General features: G+C 44.1%; 1 protein-coding gene, 1 long non-coding RNA gene and 1 other non-coding gene across 5 annotated transcripts in view; 2 read left to right on the top strand and 1 right to left on the bottom strand.

Moving 5' to 3' along the window:
* Positions 1 to 24,810, top strand: part of Retreg1 (reticulophagy regulator 1) — a 132,857-nt gene that overhangs the window by 95,132 nt on the left and 12,915 nt on the right. The window contains exon 1 of one of the 2 annotated variants that reach the window (XM_006981750.4): positions 1,391 to 6,032. The exons of the other annotated variant lie outside the window; for it this stretch is intronic. Within the exon in view, the coding sequence (XP_006981812.1) occupies positions 5,998 to 6,032 (35 nt within the window). The 5' untranslated portion in view covers positions 1,391 to 5,997. Of the gene's footprint in view, positions 1 to 1,390; positions 6,033 to 24,810 lie in introns of those variants that run through there. 2 annotated transcript variants of the gene reach the window in all.
* Positions 4,548 to 4,651, top strand: LOC121823000 (U6 spliceosomal RNA). Its single transcript, XR_006064297.1, has one exon. It is a non-coding gene; the product is annotated as a U6 spliceosomal RNA (small nuclear RNA).
* Positions 6,026 to 10,229, bottom strand: LOC121822704 (uncharacterized). 2 transcript variants are annotated; one of them, XR_013044681.1, is made up of 3 exons: positions 9,967 to 10,229; positions 8,109 to 8,211; positions 6,026 to 6,894 (listed from the first exon to the last, which is right to left on the bottom strand). It is a non-coding gene; the product is annotated as an uncharacterized LOC121822704 (long non-coding RNA). The 2 variants fall into 2 exon arrangements; XR_013044682.1 differs by having other exon boundaries at positions 8,143 to 8,211; positions 9,967 to 10,228.

The raw sequence follows: 24,810 nt of genomic DNA, 5'->3' as shown, positions 1-24,810 counted from the left end.
AGAAAAGACAGGGGAAAGGTTCTGTTTTCTCTTCTTCACTGTCTAGCCAGGGTGATCCACTCTTCTCATTCCTGTATCTGGCATGTAGGTACACAAGGACCTGTGTCACGATACCCTTAGTCGGAGGGTGTGTAGTTTACGTGAGCCACAGTCTCTGTTGGGACCTTGTGAGCACGTCTTACCTCTGCCATTGGTGTATCTTTTCTGCATTAAGATATGGTATAGCATGCACTCAAGAGAAAAAGAACTTGGTGTTGTTGTCCTCAAAGCCACTAACCCAGGGTGGGTCTCAGTGTGACCCCACCAACCACAGAGCAGGAGAGAGGCACCTGCGTGGCACACTTGATTACCCAGCAGACTGCCAGGATTGAGTGTTATTGTTTGTGCCATGTATACATGTCAGTTTGGATCGTTTGGTTTAATTTGCTTGTTTTTTTTTTTTTTTTTTTTTTTAAATCCAAAGAGATGTTTTCTTTCACTTTGCTCCAGAAGTATGCTGGCCTTAATACTGGCATCCTCCCTCATTCTACTGTTGCCAGATGTATACTGTATACTCTGAGCCTTCGTGGAAAATGAATTCTGTATTGTCACCAGTGGAGTATGGGCATGGAGAGAACGACCACTCTTTCCCTCCGAGGGAAATGTCCTGTGGAGGGAGGAAATGTCCTGTGGACTGTTCTGTCTCACCCTGTTGGTACCTCTTGTAACCTCTACTCTGTCCCTTCTGACTAAAAGCAATTCTAGAAATGTTGTTGAAACTGTTGCTAAGGTTGTGTTAGTACTGCGCCTTTAAACCTTTTTATTTCTATTTTATATGTGTGGGTGGTTTGCTTGTATGCATGTCTGTCTGTGCACCATGTGTGTGCAGTGCCTTCAGAGGCCAGAAGAGGGTGTTGGATCCCTAGAACTTAATTTACAGATGGCTGTGAGCTGCCATGGGGGTGCTGGGACTTGAACCCATTTAAGAGCATGTGCTCTTAAATGCTGAGCCATCTTTTCAGCCCAGCCCCCCCCCCCCCAACTTTTGTTTTATGTTCTATTTGGACCAATTTTGGTAGCTAATTAAAGCCCTTGATCAGGTCCAATAGAATCCAATAATGTCATCTATAGTAGACATACTTTTAAAAGGTAAAGAAAGAAAAAGGTGAAACTACTTTCTATAACTGTAATTAGCTAGTATAGTCAAAGTAACTCTTTCAGTGTGCCATCTATATAACAATTGCTGATGAGGTGTTTGACATTCTGTTACCCATTTAGTCTCACAAACAAACCAGCGTGTATATTTACAGCACATCTCAATTTAGATGAGCTATATTTCAAGTGTTTAAGGGCCATGGGTGGCCAGTGGACAGCACTGTGAATGGCGCAGTCTTGTGCATTTTGTGGCACCTAATGCTAATATAAGAAATGATGTGATTCCCAGTCCCAACTGATACATCTACAACACAGTTCCTGCCACCGGAGGGAGCTTAGGGAGTGCCATGGACCTCAACCCTAGACAAAGAACTACAGGCAACTAAGACGTGCTGAGAGCAGAAGTCTTCTCCAGGGAGGAGCAGACCAATTAGTTATCCAATACCAAGTAGTCATCCCTGAAGTTGTATGTATGTGTGTGTATGTATGTATGTGTATGTATGTATGTGTATGTATGTATGTATCTATGTATGTATATATGTATGTATGTGTGTGTATGTGTATGTATACATATACATAGGTGTGTGTAACATTATGTGGACTGAAGAGGTTGTATTATATATTTAGGAGTGTGTGTGTGTATGTGTGTGCGTGTGTGTATGTGTACAATAACAGTTGATGGAAAAGGCCATATGTTTGAGAGAGTGCAGGGCAGAGGTCCATGGCAGGGGTGGGAGCAGGAAAAGAGAAGGAGGCAGGTGATGGGTAGTGTTTGTTTGTTCCCAGGTGTGTGCTCTAGGGGAAGCCCAGATAGAGATACACATCACAGGGTATTCCCTCCAAGAAAGGGCATGTAGAGAGAATGCCGCAGGGTCTGGAGGACCGTGCTCACCTAAGGAGGCCCTGGCTGAGGGGTCCGGTCTGCTGTGCCAGGGAGAGCAGATCTGAGGAGTCTGAGGGGATAAAACCTCGAAGGTATTAAAAGCTCTGAAAGGACCCTGGAGAGCTCTGGCATGGACCAATGAGTAAACAACAGAAAGATCCAGAAGGCCACTGACTGACAGACTGAGGCAGAAAGGCTCCCATCCAAGCCAGGCTTCCAGAACTTCCTCCGAGTCCCAGGGAAAGGACTAGGAGCCTTGGCCCTGAGGACTTGTGGATTACAGAGAGTCCTTTAGCTACACCTGTTCAGATTTCTACCTACAAGAAAATCCCTGAAAATCCCCTGGAGATCCAGCTGCCTGAGGGCCAGCTACGGAGCCAGGCCACACCTCTGGTGTGCTTAGCACTCACAGGGCTGCCGACCATCGAGGGCACTGTGAGGAGGGCCCAGATAGGGCCTCTGAAGTAGAATGGGCCTCCCCTAACTCAGCCACAAACATCCCAGGACACCCTGCCCTACCCCAGCTGGAAGGACCTGCCTCTGCCTCTCTGCGGCATGCTGGTCCCCAGCAGCTGCCTGAGTTGGCACTGAATGATGCTCTTCAGAAATTACCTCCTTAAGCTAGCCTTTCTTGTTTGGTTTCAGTGCCCTGTAGACTTGGGCCGGCACCGTGAGCACACAGACATTGAAAGCCACCCACAGCTTCTGGGAGCAACTTCAGCAGCTAACATCCTAACCTGAGATGTGGCTTTGAGGATAACCAGGCTTGCAATGTACGAGGAAGGCTTCTTCCCTTTGGAGCCACATAGAGTACCTAGATTTGAATGTGGTGGTATTACCAGGGATTTAGGTTAATGTTCCTCTAGACTCTAAGAGTTTAGAAGGTCTCCCAGAACAACTTGACTGCTGTCGAGGGTATGGCAACGATATAAAACTGTTGTCCTGGAGATTTTGTGGCGGCTGTAGACACTGTGCAAAGGAGACAGTTAGCTTTGAAATGCTGATGGTCTTTTAGACTGTATGGAATGGCTGCTGTGGGACGGTCTATATGTCAAATTGCTCTGATTGGTCAATAAATAAAACACTGGTTGGCCAGTGGCCAGGCAGGAAGTAGGTGGGACAAGGAGAGAGGAGAATTCTGGGAAGCAGAAGGCTGAGGCGGAGAGACACCGCCAGCCGCCACCATGACCAGCAGCATGTGAAGACGCCGGTAAGCCACCAGCCACGTGGCAAGGTATAGATTTATGGGAATGGATTAATTTAAGCTATAAGAACAGTTAGCAAGAAGCCTGCCACGGCCATAGAGTTTATAAGTGATATAAGCGTCTGAGTGATTATTTTATAAGTGGATTGTGGGACTGCGGGGCTTGGGGAACCTGGAGAGAAGCCCTCCAGCAACAAATGGCAAAGGAAAATAAAGTACATAACTAAAAGAAAATGCACACGCATTTGGGGAGCATGTGAACAGAGGAAAATCTAAAACCTCAGAGTGTCTCAGACATGAGCTTTTGCCTGATGTGACGGCTCTTCTGGATCTTGCGCTAGAGGCAAGAAAAGAGCACTCCAACCTGGAGGCTACTGACCTCCAACCAGCACGCCATCTAACTTTTTGAGGCTATGATAACATCTGAAGACCTTGGCGAGAGCTTCCTTGGGTCGTTTTAAGTTCTGATTGTCCACTACATTTTCAGGTCAACAACAGTGAGGGGATCCATAGTGCCTAGTTCCCAGGGCAGAAGATGACATTTAGGTAAAGAAGTGGCATACAGAGCCTCAGTGGCAATAGTCACCGGCCAGGTAGCTACACTTTGGGACTTGTTGCTTGTGCTGGCCTTATTTTCCATCCTTATTCTTGTGGATTTTACAAAGTGCCACAAAAAATACCTCATGGGGAACTCAGATGAAGCAAGTCATTTGAAAATGCACAAAGGGCTGAGCACTCCAAAGTGGTGTTACTCACTATTTCATGGTGGTCACTGGCACTCTTGTAACAGTTGTCGGTGAATTCTTTTAGAACTGAGAGACACTTCAGGGGGTGTGCCTTCAGATCGGTGAAGCTGAGGTTTGTTTAGCTAATTAAGAAAGAGATGGGAGCTTGGAGAGAGGAAAAGGAAGGTGCTGGACTGGTTGGGAGTGAGTGGGAGACAGTAGGATTAGCCTGGGTGCTGTCTCAGGTCAGTGCAAGTGATGACGTCATGGGTGCTGTTTTCAGCGGTTCAACTTCTCAGTGCTTAAAAAGCTGCCGTGTTGCCGGGCGGTGGTGGTGTACGCCTTTAATCCCAGCACTCGGGAGGCAGAGGCAGGTGGATCTTTGTGAGTTTGAGGCCAGTCTGGGCTACCAAGTGAGTTCCAGGAAAGGCGCAAAGCTACACAGAGAAACCCTGTCTCAAAACCAACCAACCAAACAAACAAACAAACCCTGCTGTGTCTAGTGATGTAACAAACACGTTGCTTTAGCATTGGAGGCTACTCTGCTTTGATCTACTGAACTCTGAATGTGAGTTTGCTTTTAAGTTACATATTTGTGAGTGCTCACTTTGGCAGGGCATATATTAAAGTTGGAATAATACAGAGAAGATTGGTATGACCCTGTGCAAGGATGACATGCAGACTCATAAAGTATGCCTTATTTAGAAATATAAGTTGTGCATTTTGAGTATATAAACCCATCTTAGGTATATGTACTTCAGACCTTAGGCTCGAAGTCTCTAAAGCCCAATGTTTTGTGTGAAATACTGTGCCATTTCAGTATATCTGTCTTAAAGTGTAGCATTCATACATTGCAAAATGACCAACATTTTCCATAAGAAAGCAGATAACTATTTTAAATTCTCTGACTTTTTAATTCCTCAGTGGTCTGGACAACCATTTTTAAACAAAGATACCATGTAAAATAATACCACGTAAAAGACAGCTAATATAACAAGTGGCACATTCACATTCTTTTAAAGAAAAAAAATTATTAGATCTTGCTTTGAGTCTTCCCTTATGTTCTTATTCAGAAAATAGGAAAAGGAAATGGATTAAGGTTTTTAACTCCAAGTTTTTATTGGGCGGTATTAAATGAGTCTCCTGGCATTTTGGAAACAAGGCACCATGAAGGGAGCAGGGGTTGAGAAAGGGCAGCTAGGAGCTGAAGCGTAAAGTCTCCAGAGCCACCACCCGGCCATGTGAAGCTGTGGGGAGGGAGGGAGACTTTTGATCCCAGGGACACACAGGCTCCTATTCATGTGCATGCTTACTGCGAGTCAGGAGACCTAGGTGATCTGGAGAGAGCTCTTCTTGCAAAGCAGTGTCTGTCACAACTGATTGCCCCATGGCTTCGTGCGGTTTTTTTGTTTTGTTTTGTTTTTCTCTATTTTGAGTAAGAGACTTTTTGCTGAGTGGCAGGTATTATGCAAACAAACCTCCCACTCTATTGCTGGGACAGCCCTGTCCTGTCCCGTCTTCACCCCCACCCCCACCCCAATCCCCTGCCTTTGCTCCCCTGTGACTCAAAGGCGGAGATCTGATAGCTGGAGTGAGGTTTCAACCTGCCTGTGGCCACTCCACCTTTGGTAGGTGCCTAGAGATCTTGCCAGGAAAAAAAAAAAAAGAGGAAAGAGGGCAGGCAGGTGGCCTGGTGAAGTCATCCCTGGTGACACCTTCTCACACGACTTCAGGGAAAATGCGAAGCCCTCGGGCGGCAGCGCTCCTGCCCAGCTGCCTGTCACGGTGTCGCGGGGAGTGAGAGGTGACCTCTTTATTTTTAGCAAGGGGCTGTGATAATAGGCCACCGCTCTGCTTCATTCAGGCAGGAGGCAGGCACTTTGGAAGTTTGTAAACACCGACTTTCTGAGTAGAGTAGGAGCGGTTTTTCTCCAGAAAGAGAAGAATTCCCCTGCCTGCTGGGGAGTCCGCGTCGTTGTGGAAAAGAAAGACAACGTTCTCTGGCTGTCTTCGCTGTGTTAAGCAGGGGCGGTTATTCTTCAAGGGCAGTAATGTCTGAAGGCGACGACTGTGGACCAGGCAGAAGGTAACTCTGGCATTTCATTTTTCTGGAGTCTGTTTCATTCTTGTTCATTCATCTAAATGTATTCTGACAAGTTTAAATGTGTTTAAATGAAAATTATAATTCTAGGAAATTTTCTGTGGCAGACGCCAACAGAAGAGAGACAACATTAGCAATAGAAGCTTAGAAATACCTGCAAAGAAGTGTTTGTTTTTCCTCGAATAGGGAAATAATGGCCTGGGACTTTTAAAAACTCCTTTCCCCATGTACGATGTGAGTCTGTTTGAAGTTTTTGATGTTTCTCTTTGACTTGAGATGATTGTGGTCAAAAACTAAGCTCACGATTTTTTTTTGTAAGTTTATGTTTTAAAGATTTGACAGTATGAGTTGACTATTAAGCCAATTTATCAATTTAAACACTTCTTAAAACTATACATTTTGAAAATTCGATCAGCTCCCTGCCATGTGGTACATGGCTGTGAATGTTTTCTTTGCTCTCTTGCTGCTAAGAAGTGGGTACCAGGAGGGCAAGGATGCAGGTAGGTAGATAGTCCACACGGGCTTGAGCACAGCTACACTCATGCAGTCTCCCATCCCACCCAGACAGATAGTATGTGAATCAGCTAGATGTCCCCATTGGGTTTCCAATTGAAGTCACCAAATTGTGGATATGAAGAAGTAGAAAGAAAATGATGAAACAAAGAAGGGGGTCATGGATCATCTTATTGCCAAACAAAGAGAAGTCTCTAGAAAGAAGGGCCCCTCAGACTGTTTCTGGAAACCGGAGCAGAGGGGTTGGTTTGTGTGGGGCTGTGTAACCAGCTGTGGTGGTTTCCTTAAAGGCTGCATGTGTCTGTAGTTTTCCAGTTTCTGTCTTCCCCAAATCCTGGTCAGTGAAAAAGAAACAGATTGGTATTATGTTGAACAACTAGCTACATAAAATAAGACTAAGTGTAGCACCTAAAAATGTCCTTTGTAACAGAGCGTGGCACTGTCTGTGGATTAATGAACTAGCTCAGAGAACATTTTAGGAGACATTTAAATGTCTGCACCGGTTGACAGGTTGGTCTATGGGTGGCATGCATTTATTTTCCCAGACATCTGAACATTCCTGAAAGCAAGGCTTTCCCTTTTCTGTACCACCTAGGCATCCCCACCAGCTCCCTGAGTAGAGTTTTGGGTAGCTAGGCATTGGCAAATGGGATGCATTGATAAGCCATTTTACACCAGGGGCCCAGGAATCCTTATCACCCGACAGTTCAAGGAGATCGACTTGGCACAAATGGACTGAACCGAGGGCTGCTCTCATGAGAAGCCGCATTATCAGAATTCAATTAAATAGTAACTAATTGCTGATAAGGAATATCTTGAACTATTTGTGATGTGAGCTGAGCAAACGTCAGCTTTTTCTCTCAGAGTTTCACTAATAAGAAAATAAACAGGTGAAAAGGAGCATGTGTCTGCACACACATAAATATATACACGATAATTACCATTGTCCTCACGGACTGTAATAATATATTGTATTGTGAGTGAAAGCTTGCTCGCTCTTGTGAGGTACCACATTCCTGTCTCTCCTTTCTAATTCTGATGAGGTAACTTTCACTCCCAACACTTGGTAGGTTTTAGTCTTTGCTTTGTCTCAGGAACTTGTTTTTCCTTCCTCTATGTAGAAATGGGGGAAAGATTGAAGCTAGGCTAGAAATAATATATTCATAATTGGGAGAGAATTTTCCTCCTGCTAAATTTGAGATTACACGCCTTTGGATAAGTCCTTTGGTGCCATGTCTAAAAGAGAAATAACTATTCTAAGTCACGAATCTGCTGACAGACATGTTCTCTGAACTTCATTGCAGCAGTTCCTAATTGAATCTCACATCAAGGCTGATTATGTTACTTGAGTCTCATTTTGGAATTTGATGTCCTGGATTGCTCTGTAACTGCCAGAGAGCTAAATAAGAGTTTGGTCTTTGATGAAACCAAATAAATAAAACAAAAAACAAAACTCCCAAACCAGCGAAGCCCACATGATCGGGGTGCCTGTCCTGTACTGGGATGTGGGCCTCGGGCATCACAGGAACCCTCTGCTAGGTGACTTACAGTCCAGTGGCTCCCGGTCCCATTTGAAATTCACCTCTTTATCCAGTAGTAAACCAGTTAGTAAGAACACTGGAAGAATCACAGCCAGTTTCAAGGGCAAGATCTGAGGGGGAAGAGCAAGAAAATCTTTTTGAAGCAGGTCCCTGAAGGTAGATAGATATCTAAGCAAGAAGTACTGGATGCCAAAGAAGAAGGGGGAAAACCAGGAAAGTAGACTAGCTCCAGGCACACGGGAAAGCTTATGTGGTAGCCCGAGGCCGGGTGGTTCCTTATCTGACCTCATTTGGTTCCTGCCTTGGAGTAGGAGCTCAGCTGGCCCTGTGAGGTACCCTGGTTGGAAGGGTGTAGGGGGTGTGGGTGAATCATTCATCTCCTCTTCTAGATGACATGGAAGGAGATAGGCCTGCGGCAGGAGGAGGGGACCCGTCTAAACACGAAACTCATTTGATGATTTTAGTGTGTCTTGTCGTGAGAGCACTTTGACTGGGTAATTATCTTTGCACATTTAGCTGTTCACACAGTAGACATTTGTTGAGCTCTGACTCTTGACTAGTCGCTGTACCAGGTGATGGGTTGGTAGGTGCGGACCCTGCTATCTTGGAGCAAGCAGTCTCAGTGGGGAAAATGGCCCAGGGTAAAACAATCAGCAAGCCAGAGCTCTTCAGGTCATAGGGCTAAGGAAACAGTTTAAAGTGGTAACGTGAGAGAAGACCTGGGGTATGTGCTGAAGCTCGGGTGTCTGCAGGGAAAATGTGGCAGTTCTGGCCTCTGGGGATACTGCTATTCCTCTGCAGTCTAGTAAAGATGTACAAGTTTGTTTGCAAAGGCCACCGAGACTCTAGAGTTGTGAGTTCAGTTTGTGTTTCCAGATCTTTCTGTTGTTCTCTGCTCTGGAGTGGTGGAGCGGTTACATCACTTCTCTGAAGTTCATGCAGCCTGCAGTCTTGGGTTTCAGGGTCTTCTGTCCCTTCTCTATATTTTGGCATATTTGCATATCCTTAATTAGCTATCTTGGGGATGGGATCCATGTCTAAACATGAAACCCACTTATGTTTTATGCATGCTAAAATTTAATTTCCTAGACCGTTTTTTAGTGTGCTTGCATTGTGACCAAGAAGTCTGGGATGAGAGTTTTCACTTGTGGTATCATGTCAGCCCTGAGTAAGTTCCAGATTTTAGAGCATTCCGGATTTGGGGTTTTCAGATTAGTGTTGTCTAGTGTTTCTGGGTTTTTGAAAGGTTGTTGTATTTAGGAAATGCAAGGCTCTTTTAAATACTTTTTAAATGAACTAATTAGTGTGAACATGTTGTTAGCGATTGCATTGAATTTTAGTTTTGGAAGATGAAAAGAAATTTATTAAAATATATTCTTGAGTTTCCATTGTTATAATAGTTAAGACTGGCAGGATTTTAGGTATGCTTTTATAATCACAGATGAGGCCTATCCATTGAGAATTCCATTTTTTAAAAATCCAAGCCCAAACACAGACGTGAGACCAGGTGCCTCACAGCCAGTTAGTGTACTTCGCCCTGCGGTTGAGGTGGATTCCTATGAGCCAACCCATTTACGCTTGAGTGTATCCGTGCTGCCTTTCATGACTGCCTTTGGAAGTCAGTGCTGACAGGTGGAGTCAGTGACGCTCACCCACCTAGTCAGAGAAGGGGTTCTTCTTGACGGGAGAGGCCCGTGAAGAACCCCCGTTTGGCCTGGGTGGGAGTGATGCTGCCACATAGGCAACAGTGTCCCTGGGGAAAGGAGCCCCCAAATCTTTTTAGCCTTTGCTGATTCCTGTGGTGTGTGTGAATGCCTCCATTCTTACCAGGTCCCTGAAAAAAAAAAAGTGAGTTAAAGAATTACCACAGTGGCTCTCGTGAGTCTGCGCAGTCCAGCTCCCGTGTGCCGTGGGCCAGCGTCAGAGTCAGCATTAGTTTTAACAAGGCTACATCTTCTCTGTTCTGTATCCTGAAGCCACCTCGGACGTTTATCAAGTTTGGTTGAAGGAATTAATGATTTATCTCCCTCCATTCTCCCATACAACCATGGAAAATATTTATCACTCTTGAAATCCTCCTTTGACCCAGCTGGGCTAATATTTGAACCTGATTAAGAACATGTAGAACAATACAATCTGTCCTTACTGCAGGGGAGTTTGTTTTGTGGGCCAGAGCTTAACCAGCAATGTGCTTCCTGAACCCTGCAGCCCCAGCAGACTTCTGGCATTCCCGGCCTGGTGAAGCTGATTTCTAGTCTATCAGTCAATGGTGATGAGGTCTTTGTGGCCATCACTAAAATATGATGAAGGTCTCTAGTGTATAATACCAAAGGCCACAGAGCAAGGGCCTAATTGGGTGGCTGTCCCCCTTTTTGGCACCACAGGCCTTTTGACTCTTTATGGCAAATTAGCATCAAAATACATACCATTTTTTTCACCTCTTTATGATGTGTTTACCAAGGTTGTGTGGAATGCATGGGGGCAGGGATCTTTTCTTGAAGGACCAGTCTCATTTACTACTATCATGAATATATTTCAAAAGAAGTTTTCCCACTGAAGATGTTCTACTGAAGGATGCTTTAGCTATTTGTTTGGGGGATATAAAAATGTTATTGCAGAAAAGGAAGAACAAAGCAAAAAAGATCAGCTGTAACCTCAGTACCCTGATATAATTATATTATACATATGTATGAGATATAATGATATTACCCTTTTTTGATGAATTTCTTGACAAAGTTATGATAAGCATATGGTACGTATACATACACACATGTATATTTCTATATTGATTTTCACTTATAAGTACTGTCTAGTGGCATCTAAACAATTTGAAAATGTTTTTAAAATGCCTGCTGAATATCCTATCTATTGGATTTGCCCATATCTTCTTGTCATTATTGAAATTAATTGTGCCATTTATAAATGAGCCGGGACATGCACTATGGTTTTTCTGAATAGGGAAGGAGGAGATTGGAAGTTAGAAAGTATTAACTGCCATTTCCTTAAGACCTGGGCCCAGAAACTGGCACAGTGTCACTCCCATCTCGTTGTATTAATGAATGGCTCAAGAGCCCCAGCTTGGAGGGAACAAACATTCTGCCCTTTACTAAAGATTCAAAGTGTTTCTTGGTCATTTGAGTTTCCTCTATTGAGAATATTGTGCTTAGATCTGCACCCCATTTTAAAATTGTATTTTTTGGTTATTTTTGATATCTGGTTTCTTGAGTTCTTTATATATTTTGTATATTAGTCCTCTATTGGATGTGGAGTTGGTTAAAAAAAAAATTCCCATTCTGTAGGTTGCTGCTTTTTCAGATGATGTTGCCCTTTGCCTTACAGAAGCTTTTCAGTTTCATGAGGTCCCATGTATTAATTTCTGACCTTAGTGTCTGCCATAATCATGTGAAGGACCATTGTTAAATTCATGAAAGTACTAAATAATAATAATAATAAGTAAGTGGCACACATCCTTAAGCTACATTAAATAGGTCACGACTGAGTTCAGATGTCATTGACTGTGGTCTAATCCTTGTGTACATCCCAATGGCAGACAGAACATGAGAAGCCACCCCTCACTAGATGGTGGCTCAGTTGGTGGGTGTAGAGTCATCTGCTCTCCAGCTCCCCAAACAGCTCTGAAATGGGTCTTGGAGGGTCTAGTCTGGATGGTTTGTGTTCTTCCTGTTTCGAATGGGACTCCAGGGGATGCGTTTAGCCCACCTTGTCTTGACCCTTTGTACAATTGTTAAAACCCATGTGCGTGTTAGTGTTATGCCACAGACTGCATTGAGTGAGAAATATAGCCATCTCTCAAGGGATTGCTCCCAAGGCCTCTCACCCTCAACACTGGGTGCCCAAATTTCTTCTGCACCAAAGTCTGTTCATCTACAGTGCGAGTGAGTATAACCTTTTCCCCCAAATATGTATGGCTTGAGTAGTTCATTCTTGGACATGGATCCTGTAGGTCTGAAGGGCTAATGGAGTTTATGGATTCTCAGGGAAGCCAGGATGCCAACACAGTGCATCTCATGAGGCTATGAGAAGCCACAGAGGTGGTTCAGGGTCCCAACATGCACATTTCTCCTCTACATGGGTTTGGTTTCATCTTATTGGCACTGTGAACTTTCTCATTCCTATTTCCAGCTCTAGAGGTTGAAGGTTTTCCTGAGTGAATAATACAAGTACAACCATCTCTTCCTCTCTTCAAGTATTGGTTCTGGTTCCCCCCATAGATACCAAAGTGCTCTCTAGAAACATTACGTGTCCCTTCTAGAGAGTAAGGAGGGTATTGGAAAGCACTTTTGAATGTTCTCCCTCTTGATGGCATAACCGTATCCTTCCCTTCTAATCCTTCATCCTCAATCTCTCGTGGGGCCACCCTCCCTCCATGGTTTCATTGTGTCCTCAGGCACCAGCTGCAGGAGCCAGGGTAGGGCTCAGACCCCAGGCAGCTTGTTCCGCTTGGCCCTCATGGCCTGGGTGACAGAATGCCATTTGGTGTGTTACACAAATGCGTTTTGTGTCCAAAAAAATCTAATATGGAGTGTGCATAAATTTAGAGAGCATTAAGTGTTTTAGTTAACTGATTTTTCAACTTAGGACTAGAGGACAAAAAGGAGTTCTCAAGATCAGTAAAGGGTGGGGATTTTGAATACAGTGCCTCATTTTTGTGTTGGAAAAGGCAGAGTGCTAACATTCAGGGCAGAGAGGTTGCCCTGAAAATTGGTGTTTTCTTTGCCACCAAATTTCTATTTCAATTAAAATCTGGGTATTTTAGTTTTCTGTGTGTGGGTGACCCTGCTGCAGCCTAAATTCTTTGGATGTAACAAGAGCCTGTGGGGAGGGGAAACCAGAGGAAGGGTTTTTGAGTCTTTAAACTCTGCTTATGTTTTTCAGCAGTTATTTGTGACTTCACCAGAAAACCGATGGGGAAAAATAAAAATGATTTCATGAGAGAATATTGTCCTCAGGCTTTTTGGTCTGGATGGGAGTACCTCATGTAGTGACTTGATGGTAGGGGACCTGAGCAAGGCCATCTGTCTTCACAGGACCCCACCCACCCACCCACCCACACAACACACACTTTTAGAATGTATGTTCTTTCCCGGCCGCAGAAGCTCTTGTCCATCCGTCCTCACTCTAATCTTTCTTTACTCTCCTAGTGTCTTCAGTGACCTCCCTCCCCAGACACCTGCTGTCTCAGGATCCCAGCCTGAGAAAGGCAAGGGGCAAACCCCGGATGTGGCAATGCCTGGAGTACATCTAGGTCACAAAGTGTTCTGATGCTGAAGTTGGGAAACAGGCAGGGGGCAGGAATGTCCCAGCTGTCCCTGGAGACACATGAGGAACATGGTGGCTAGGAGGACAGTTGCTGTGCTTGGCTTCTCATGGATCAATTAGCTCCTCTCCTGGGGGGTGGGGGGGATACAGATGAAACAACAACCTTTAAAGGAGGCTCTGGGAAGCATCCAGATCAAGCCACACCCATTTTTCTACTTTAGCATTATTTTTTTGTAGAGTTGGCATGCCCCGGGAGTAATCTTCACTCACTGGGTAAATACCAGCCAGGTCTATTGGAGATTTGGCATGGTGTCCTGTGGTAGTGTCTCAAAGAGGCATCGCCAGACTGCAACAGATCCTTTGCCTGGAGAGGGAGGGCTGCAGTTGTGCCTAACCTGGAAAAAGGTGATGGAAAGAATCAAAGCCCAGAATGTTCCTTCTGCCTGGCAACAGTGAGTTGTGAAGGTTTTTTTGCATGCTCATCCTCAGCGTGCAAGTGTTTCCGGGATGGAGGCTGGTGCTCCCAGAGCTGGGCAGATTCCCACACACATGATGTTAATGAGCATCACAAAGTAATGACCGTGAGGAGGGGGCCCCTTGCTAACCACGGAAACAGAACAGAGGCATCGATGTACAAATCCTGACTCAGAACATGACATCTCACTCTGAGCTAGTCGGATGTCTAAGTGCTTCAGTTAGAAAACAAACACATTTACCAGTGGGGCATCTTAAAATTGTGCCGTAAAACTTAGAGACGCCACCCTTAGAGAAGGAGAGGGGATCCAAAACGTACTTATGTTCTAAGAAAAGGCAAGTTTCTACGGTAAGGATCGGATTCTCTGGTGTACATTCTGCGTTTCTGGTGTAGCTTGAATCGCTCACTGGTGATACGTTTCTCCCCATATCAGGGTAAACAGAACAGATTGTAAATAGTCCTGTTCTTTTCATTTGGAGATTCTTGGGAAACCAGCTTTTAGGAACCTACTTGTTTGTGCTAAGAAAGGCTTTGAGATACAGATTTCATTATAAAATGAACACATGGACAGAGGAAATACAAACCTAGATTTAGTGGACTTGTCGAAACAAGAAGAGGTCTTGACGGTTCACCTCAGATGTAACCAACATTGGCACTGACGGGAAAGGAAAGAGCTGATTAGTCCCCTCCCTTTGTCACAAGAGATGGGACAGACAAGCCGCCCTGTCCTAAGTGCTGAGGGGTTGATGGCTCATGGCTTCATTTTCCTTGCCAACTCTTGGGAACTGGAAGTGGTGCTTGGGTTCTGGTAAGGATCATGAAGCCTTGTCAGGAAGTTGAGTGCTCTAACGCATTAACATAGGCAGCCACGTGTGGGAAGCATGGTACCTTTGCCCTAAAGCAAGATCACGAGGGATGACAATCAGTGAGTGCCTTCCCCTGCTTTCTCTTAACTCTGAGAGGCCCTGTAAGTGTTCAGGGACTTTGACAACGCCTTCCCTTTACAGCCCTCCGCCAGTGACCAAGGCTCCGACATCTCAGACCTTGGCGGCCGTTACCCAGGCGCAGCTGAACATTAGACGGCTCCTTGCTAAAGCTGGGGTAAACCTCTGGCACAAGGGCTCTTTTCAGCTCTGCTGTGGCGAACATTACATGTCAGACCTGGCAGAGCCGCTTTGCCGCCGGTACACTAGGAGTTCCTGGGCATGTATATTGCTGACTGTGTGCTCCGGGATGGCTTTCCGTCTGACTTCTGCGAAACACCCTTTCATCTGGAAGAGAAAAGGCTTGGGAGCGGCAAGGGATGGGTTCTGATCCGGGTGCTGCTTTTCTTGGCTGTCTGTCTGTCTTCTGGAAAGTGAGGCATTTTCCCCAACCTATCAGATGTTGTCAGGACTAGAGGTAAACTAAATGAAGCAATATTGTAGTTTTATCACTGGGGACACTCTCAATCAATAGGGGGACTGTCCTCGTGGCAGGTACCTTAATGGCTCCTGGTTTGGTTGCTGGGTTCATTAGTACCTGTCACCTACATGTAGCCAGGCTTCTGAAAGCCCGAGACACTCCGAGCTAGGAGACTGCTGTGGTTTGTGGGGGGAAAAAATCCATCCTGTTGCCTGTTTTCTAAGTCAAGTTTTATCGGACCACTACTCTGCTCTTTCATATAAATATGTCCAGCGAAGATGTAAATATTCCTTTCTTGCCCTTTACAGAAATGTATGCCTACCACTACTCTAGTATACAACAGCTCCCGCCACTGGAGTTGTGAGGTTTCTGAATTAGCTGTATTTATCCTCACATCTCTTTGTGTATGTGGTTTTTGTGCTGGTAGTTGTGCCATGTAGTGAAAACTGCTGAAATAAGAGAACCCAAATAGTGTTGTTGTGGTGCATTCTTCTGGCCGTCCCCAAATACCTGGCTTTCCTTTCTTCCTTTGGCACTAGAATCCTGGTTTCAGCTAGAACATGGCCACTAATGTCTGACCTCTTTCCTAGACTCTCAGTTACAGTGCCATGTCCCAGCTCGTAGGAGGTGAGTGGAAGCTGTGTATACAATGCATAGGTTCATGACTTTGGAGAGAAAGGGGAATATTTTCTTGATACCATTTCTTCTTTATGGTGGTGATGTGAATGAGTGAACTGAGTAGCTGAAGTTACGGTCTTGGATCATTTGGAGGAAGTGTGATTTGAGAATCATTGAGCAACAATACAGAAAGGGTCTGGGTTTCTAACACTGTGGATATCCGAATATCAGCCCTGGACCTTTAGGTTCAGCTGTCACATAGATAAATGAACTGCTTTCTTGCTTAAGTGTCTGTTACTTTGACATTTGATAGAGTAGGCAAACACATCTTACCATGTACAGCTGTATATTTCTGTGAAAATTGAGGCAAGGGCATTTGGTTGGCAAGGGTAAGTTGCTGTGAAGTTGGGTGGGGAGGAAGGTGGAGGTCTTGGGAGGAGGTGGGATGAATATTATCAAAATACATTGTATGGAACTCTCAGAGAGTTTATAACAACACCATTTATAGAGTGTACACAGAGACAGGCAGTGGTGGCACACACCTTTAATCTCAAAACTTGAGAGGCAGAGACAGAGTAAGTTCCAGGACAGCCAGAGTTTTTTTTTTTTTTTTTAAAGTGTAACAGAACAATCACAAAGGGGAGAGAGATACATATTTTAAAAATCCCTATATTGATTGTGTTGTTAAGTTTTTACTCATCTGTAAGTAAGTGAAATTAGAAATTAAAAATAATATAATTTAAAAATTCTTATATAAATATATGTAAGAAAATCAGTCTTTGTTCCTAGCTCTAAATCAGTTGATGACTTTCTAAGTCTCTAGGACTTATCCATAAACTCCCTACTTCCTGGATTGAATTGGATACCTTCAGGGTTGTATTGCTTGGTTCATTAATCATAAGTCAGCCTCCAAGTTAAAACATGAGACTATGAATATCCAAATTCTGATTATCATGATTAGAATTGATCCATAACCTAGATCATATTGACAAAGAGGGTTTGTTATGTAATACTGAAAAAACACAGTGCAAGTGACCACTGTTGGTAATAGGAGATGATAGTCTTTAAAAACCCAGTAATGAAAATCTGAGAATGATTTAAGCACTCAAGGTAGTTAGGCCTGACATTTAGCTGTAACCAGTGTTTGGGTATATTTTCTACAACTCCAATTTCTGAGAGATCCAGTGCCATGTTTACAATAAAGTCCAAGGTCTTTGCCCTAATCGTATGCAGAGTTTTTAGATCTGTATTTTTGTAACTTTGTCACACAAGGAAAGAGCACTGGGGATGATGGCATATGTAGGTGGTCCTCTCAGACCCAGCCTGTTGAGTCTGTGGAAGCAAGTCCACAGGACAACTGTTCCAGCTCACAGTTCCCAAGGGCCTGGTAATCAGCCAAGACATCAGAGCAGTCCATCATAAATGAAAGATGAAATAATTTACTGTTTTAACTTTTTACTTTTTTTTATCTTTAATTTTTTTTAACTGTTTTAACTTTAACTTTTTTTTTTTTAACTCCGTGATAGAACCACAGACATTGATAGAACCTGACTATGGCATTTTACATTTTAATATCTGTATCACATCCGAAAGGAAAACTGTCTTGTCCTTTTGCCAGCCTGCTAGGAGGTCTGTTGTCTGGAAATAACTGGGTCTTTAAGCTCACATTATGATAGCACCTGCTGTCCAAGATGCCCATGCCCATCTGTGTCACCAGGGATGTGCTAAGCAGTGTGGTTAGCGTTGCATATTACTTCCCTCTCTAGTTAATATATAGTTCTAAGTCCATTTTCACAAGAAAGTAAATACCCATTTCATAGAAATAGAGGACTGAAAGTGTTCTGTTTCCTCCTACTTCAGACTTTAGATGCTCTTGCAAGTATGAAACCCAGGGCCCACAGATATTTCAGAGGGGACTATGATTCAAAAAAACCAGTCAGTGTCTGTTTATGTTCAGCTCCTTATTTACAGCAAAGAAGCCCAGATTCCTCATGTGGTATAGTGAGACCCTTGAATACTCTACCTAGTGGGAGCCATGCTATGTAGATCTCTTTGTCCCCACCTCTCACAACCTTTATCAGAATTACTTAAAAGGACACTAATTTCACTAGGATATCTTAGGATACCAGTGAGTTGATTAATGACAGAATTCACAGAAATGGTTCATTTCTCCACCAGTTATCCATTTGTATCTTTAAAGTATTTTATGGGAAATTGATATAAAAATTATATGAATCCAAACATATATTTAATGTTTGTGGTGTCTTATGGCTGCTGGAATTGGACAGTTTCATTTGTATAGCCCAGGGAATGGTGCCGCCCACAGGAGGCAGATCCTTTCACATCAGTTAATGTAATTCCTCACAGGCATTCTCAGAGGCCCTTCTCCCAGGGGGATTCTAGATGGTGTCCTGTTGGTAATTAAAACTAACCATCACATCACCAAAAAATAACTCAGAACATGGCATACCTAGCAAAGCCACGATGAAGATCTCTCCCTGTTTCTTTTGTATGTTGTTTATTTAAAAGTTATTGTTCATCAAAAAGAAGTGGTTTTCTTTTGCCCAGCGAGCTCCATTAGTTTCATTTGACTGTGCCTGCTTTCTCAAAGACTCATTACCTTTGTGGCTTTCTCCCAGGGGTATGGGTTCCCAAGGAGGTTAGGATAAAAACGTCTAACACCCTATAACTGATCTGCTTGCCGGTGTGAAGCCTGGGCAGGCTCCATAAAGGGATGTTCTACAGTGACCCCATTTTTGTGGTTCTGGATGCATCTAACCCAGGAAAAGTAAATGATTGGGGTTGATCAGGGAGCTGCTTTTTTCTATATTATTTTTTTTCCGATGCTGTTCATGTTAGTAACATACCATTTACAAACAGAAAGAATAATTACTACTACTTATTAAGCTGTGTATTTGTGCATCTGTATGTGCCCGTGTACCAAACGGAAGGCATCTAAAATCAATTTCCTACCACACAGACACCAAACAGTGACCCTAACGGAGAAGGGAAGGGGTCGGTGTCCTGAATCTGAGGAGCTGTAGTTGGTGGGCACGTACATATGACCTCCTTATGCTCTCTGGTATCTCGAAAGTGATTTCCTGAAAGTGATTTTGGCTAGCAGCTGATCTCCAATATACTGCTTGACATTTTACACACACATAAACTGCAGGTGGCAGTCATTAAACTCCCCTGCACGCAGCTGGCAGAAACTTGAGCCAGCTGAGAACCCTGGTGGCAAAGATAAGTATCTGTCACCCCCAGGTAAGAATGAAGGAGCTGAGATGAGCAGGCAGGCACCTCTGTCACTGGTGTGGTTCAGCCTAGACTGTCCCAATCTCCTTTTGTCATATTGTATTCGCTTTCATTTGTGCATGCGCACTTTAAAAAGGGAGGCTTCTGGAGCGGATTAATAGTGAGCATGGAAACGAAGCGGTAGATGGACTCTTTACTGTCTGCAAGCAGCCCTTCATATATGTACATTCTGACTTCTGTATTATAACTCAGATACACTGAAAGATTAACCTCTTCATTCATAGGCAAATTCCTGTTGTTACTTGTGTGTATAACGAAGTGGAGGGAATATATTCCTATAGAAACATCCTCTGCGTCAAAGCATTCTACTACATTATGGTTTTGTTTCACTGTAGGACCTCCCATTGGGGATTTGCTTCTGTCCAGACTTTCGACAGTGTCTGGGGATGTCACCTCTGATCATCCTTTTTCTTGACTGTGCACCCCCCCTCCAAATTCATACTGTACCTATCTTCCTTCCATGCTGCCCTTGGGTACTGCATGATGCTAATTTTCCCGTTAACACATGCACTGTTTACACCATACCTTATTTTCAAAATCTGCTTGCGTTTAGCAAAGCAGTTGTCTTCATGACTGGTAGGGTGTGGTCCTCTTCACAGGGTTTTATTCTTTTAACAGCTCCTGGTTAAGTCACTCAACTGCTGGCTTACCTATGAAGAGAGAAGAGTAGATGCACTCTTTAAAGAAAGGCCCAAGGCTCGAATGTGACCTGCAGCCCAACGGTCCAACACGTTGGTTGGTAGTTGATATCTGTACTGTGCATGAGAGTCACCAGGTTTTGTCATACCCCGGGTTACCTTCTCTATCATATACATCAAAGCTAATTTTCATTGGCCTTGATGTTGAACACACTTTGCAATGACTCATTCATTCTACAGGTCTGGGCAGTACGTATTACTCAGGCCCAGTGCAACGGGGCTAGTTGCTAAAGAGCAAAATTAGGAATTAATGTTGTTAACTATTTCTCTTTTTCACCTCTAAGAAACACGTTGAAGAAAATCGTCACCAGTTTCATACAGCTAAACCAAAGGTCGAAGAGCAGGGAGGGGACATTTACTTTTTATCCGAACTGCAATAAATCCTGGGCTGTAAGTCTGTTGGAAATTGCAGATCCCAAGTAGAATGGGAAGTTAGCAAACTCACCCTGCAATAAGTTTTCTTTCCGTGAAGCCTGTTTGTTGACTCTGATCTGCCCTTGGAGGATAGGGTGGGAATCCTTTCCTGCTTAGGGACAGTGGAGTGATTGAATCAACTCTTGGCCTAGGATTCAAGACGGAAGGGTGACTTAGTCTCCTACAGGACTGTCTCAAGTAAGTGCTTGCCTTATGCTTGTGAGGGACATTACCTTGCTCAGGCCCTTAGTTTATAGAATCTAGTTATTAAACACCAACAAAAGGAGAAACATTAAAAACGGCTGGCTTCTGATCCTCCAGCACTTGAAAAGAGTACCACACGTAGCAGAAGAAAGTGCCCTTCTAGACAGCGGATTAGATCATCTGTGCCTCCCCACCCCAAAGGGGTACTGCTTAGCTTGAGATACTGTGGGAAGGAGGGTCTTAAAGCGTGACCAATTCCTGCTGCTTTCCACTGGGGGGGGGGGCAAAAGTGTGTGTGTGTGTGTGTGTGTGTGTGTGTGTGTGTGTGTGTCTGTGTGTGTGTCTGTGTGTGTCTGTGTGTCTGTGTGTGTCTGTGTGTCTAGGCAGAACACTAAGTTGCTCCCCGAAGGTGGGACTCAGCCTCCCTGTGTAGGAAAAACAAGCGCTCAGCTGGCGCCTCTTTGTCCCTGGCCCGGGGAGAAGCTGCTCCTTGGCTAATTGGTCTGAGAAAGTGAAAGCTTCACATTGAGTGCCATGTAATTTTTTAATCTCCGGCTTGCTTGACTAATCCTCTGGTTGACACATCCCATTTGCTGTGTCATGGCTCTGATTCAGTCAGTGTCGCGGAGAGAGGCATTCCTGGTTCTGAGTTTGTTCCTCCCCCTACATATGTTCACTCATAGAGGGCATAGAATGTCTCCAGAGGATTTAAAAAAAAAAACATTCCGGCACATTACACGGAGAGATGTTAAGGTCTGTAACCAGATACTGACTGACCTTTCTAAGAAAAATTCAACAGGAATTAGCATCAGCAGATGGTCACTAGCAGTGAGCATGCGACCCTGAGTCACTAGCTGAGAACGAGAGGTCCCTAGGCCAAAACATATTTATAGGTGTGAGGGCTGCACCAGCTGTTTGTCGCGGTTGCTAGGTGACGGGTTATCCCAAATCCTTTTTTAAAAGTTTGTCACATAGGGCAATGACAGGGCTAACTTTCTGAAAAATCCTCTCTAGCTTCAACGTACATTTCCTACCTACAATAAAATTACAGTACTGCTCTGCCAGGAATCTTCTAAATATGTTTTAAGATGATTGCTGGGTCATGGATTCATATATGAGTGTGAATATGAAAAACCTACAGTTACCTGAAAGGGGTGTGTGTGTGTGTGTGTGTGTGTGTGTGTGAAGCCTTGTACCGACTAAGCTGTATCCCTCGCCCTTTCTGCGTGCCTCAGAGAGGTCAGAACACTGGCCACAAATTCTGTAACGTCATTTAGAGTCTTCCAGGGCGTCAGCATTCCATCAGCCCGTCACAATAGAATTTCTGTAAGGGAACCGTACAGAATTCAGGACTGACATGGACATAGCCGTACGCCCCCCCCCCCCTTTCTCTTCGGTAAAATGGAGGTCACAACACCAGTCTTGACCTGCAGGGTGTTGTGAGACTTGGTGAGGGAAGGGCATCACGTGGAGATGATCTGAGACAGTGCTCGCCGATGGAGCGCTTAGCAAACCGTCGCCGTGATCATGATTATGCAAAAGGATGTAATTTAGTCTGAGAAGCTGGACTCAGATTATAGCATTGCTTGTGGGGACTGCTTCGAAATTGCTAATGCGCTTGGAAGAGGGAAGAGGAACCTCGGTTCCTTAGGCTCAAGTTTCCCCCGGAACCCAGGCTGCTCTTTACCCATTTCCATTTTGACTGAGTTAGCTTGCAGTTAGGGACAGATGCCCTTTGCCTCTCACCTCTGAAGTGATCTGCATGTTCCAGTGTGGACAGCGGGTCTCCTGTGCCAGGCACTCCTGTTCCATTAATACTGTGACCTTGAGCCACGTAGGTGAAGAATCTGGATCTCAAGTTCTTCAGCAGTGACCTGGGATATAAGAAATCAGATGTGATGATTAAATGAGGTTACTGAGTTTCTATGAGGCAGGGGAGTGCCTGTCCCCTGGAAGGTGTAACCTGTTACAGTTCATACTGCCATAACCCCCTGTACTTGAAGTGCTTTACTGTGTTTATTTGAATTGTTATTCGGACTCTTTGGCTCTTTTTCAACTGAAAACTGCTACCTTAATAAAAAGTCTTGCCAACCTTTGTAAGTTTATTCTATAATTCTTTTAAATAGTTCTGTCTACTTCATTATTTAAGACATTTTAATAATTTAAAATAATTTAAGCAATTTTCCATTATTTCAGCTGAAAAACATTAGTACTTTATTTTGCTACAAATACCAGGAAAAAATAACAACACAAAAACAGCTTCATGCAAAAAGAAATTGCCTTCAGTCTCTGAGATCGCTGTGAATGGCCTTGCTTTGCACATTGCTTCTTGCCTTTTGATCCTAAGAATACCAAGAATTCAAACTGGACCTTTAAGAATCACACAGGGTTGTTTTTCCTTCCCTCTCTTCCCCATATAGTCTCTTTGGTCATTATCTTCTTTAATCCAAAGTTTAAAATATATGAAATAATTTGAGTTTTGATATATTAAAAATAAAGTTTTGTTTTGAAAAATAGTCTTCAGTTTTAAAAATACTTTGGAAAAGTCTATAACCACTCAGCTACAATTTTATCCTATAAGGTATACAACAAAGTAGTTAACAAGTTGTCTCCTTTATCCAGCCCTCAACTTAGTTTTCAAATTATTTTTTCTCTAGTAGCTTGAGATAAAAAGCTATTTCTACCAGGTGACTTTCATGTGTGGAGTGTGTGTGTGTGTTCGTGTGCATGCATGCGCCATGTGTTCTCAGTCACTGTTTTGCTCATGTAAGCTTACTGGTTGAGGGCTCTGCCGCCTCCTTCTAAGTCTCCGGAGTCAGGAATAGTACAGCATGCACTTGGTGAGTACTCACTGAGATAAGCAGAGGGAGTGCTGACTGCAAGAGATGTTGCTTTTTGAAAAGGACACCGACTCATTTTTTCAGTAGCCTGCTGCTAGTAGTCAGACACAGTGGAGGAGACATGCTACCACATCTCCCCTCTTTCAGACTGACAGTTTAAGGAGCGTTGAGTGTCAGGTTTCCTAATCTTAGAGAACCCCCTAATGGAGAAGACTGTGTCCTGCACCATGAAGCCACAGACAGCCCTTGAGAATTCCATCAGGTTACGTGCTTAAGACTACAGGCAGGTCTTTTTACTGGGCATGGTGGCACATGCCTGTATAATTCTAGCACACTGCGAGTATAAGTCTGAGAATCAAGAGCACTAGGCTAGCTTTAGCTACATAGCAAGTTCAAGGCCATCCTGGGCTACATGACATCTTGTCTCAAATCAAAAAAACCTCAAACTTTGCTTTTGCTAATTCTATATTTTTAAAGATTATGTATATATGTGTGGGTCTGTGCACATGACCACAGGTGTCCAAAAAGGCTAGAGGTGTAGGATTCCCCCCTGGAGCTGGAATTTCAGGCAATTGTGAGCTGCTTGAGGTGGGTTCTTGGAACTACTCTAGTCCTAGAGAAGTGTAGCGCATGCTCTTAACTGCTGAGCCTTCAGTCCTGCCCCGAAACTATAATATTAAAGGAAAAATACAAATCAATGCAACACACACACACACACACACACACACACACACACACACACACACACACACGAGAAAAGCCATTCAGACCCCATTTGACTTTTTGCAACATATTGAATGACTTTGAATTTGTGTGGCCCTTTGGGAGCCTGCTTGTAAACTCTACCAGAGGACCAGGATGGAGCTTCGCTCAGGGATGAGTCTTCCTGGGTATTTGAGTCAAGACCCAGTTGGGTACTCCATCAATGACTGTGGATTTGAGTTTTTTTCTAGTCGAATAGGTGGGATGAGGAGTCCCTTTTGGCACAGACACTCTCTCTTTCTGGACCTTCCTTATAGCTGTTTTCTGGTGTCTGAGGTCCTCACAGGTGCCAGCCCTCAATCAATCAGCTGAAAATTTCAGGGGATTCCCCCTGCAGACCTAGTGAGTACCCTGCCTCGTGTATGGCATTCTATTCACCCCCATCTTTGGCCTGCAAAGTCTTACCTCTCGGATCAATTCAAGGAGCTGGCAGATCCCATCTGGGTGGCTCCTCTCTGCTCTGGGGCCCGGAAACTCTTTAATGCGGAGGAGCTGGGCAATATTAAGATTCTTTGTTCTTCATGCCACTCTCCTTCTTCACCACCAATGCCCAGAAAAGGGAGTAAAATCTGGCTCCTGGCATACCAGTTTCTCTCTCTCTCTCTCTCTCTCTCTCTCTCCTCTCCTCTCTCTCTCTCTCTCTCTCTCTCTCTTTTCTCTCTCTCTCTCTCTCTCTCTCTCTCTCTCTCTCTCTCTCTC

The sequence above is a fragment of the Peromyscus maniculatus genome, chromosome 15 (assembly GCF_049852395.1).
Source record: "Peromyscus maniculatus bairdii isolate BWxNUB_F1_BW_parent chromosome 15, HU_Pman_BW_mat_3.1, whole genome shotgun sequence".
In the NCBI taxonomy this organism is placed as follows: domain Eukaryota; kingdom Metazoa; phylum Chordata; class Mammalia; order Rodentia; family Cricetidae; genus Peromyscus; species Peromyscus maniculatus.
Note: the sequence above shows the minus strand (reverse complement) of the source record. Positions and strands in the feature narration are given on the sequence as shown.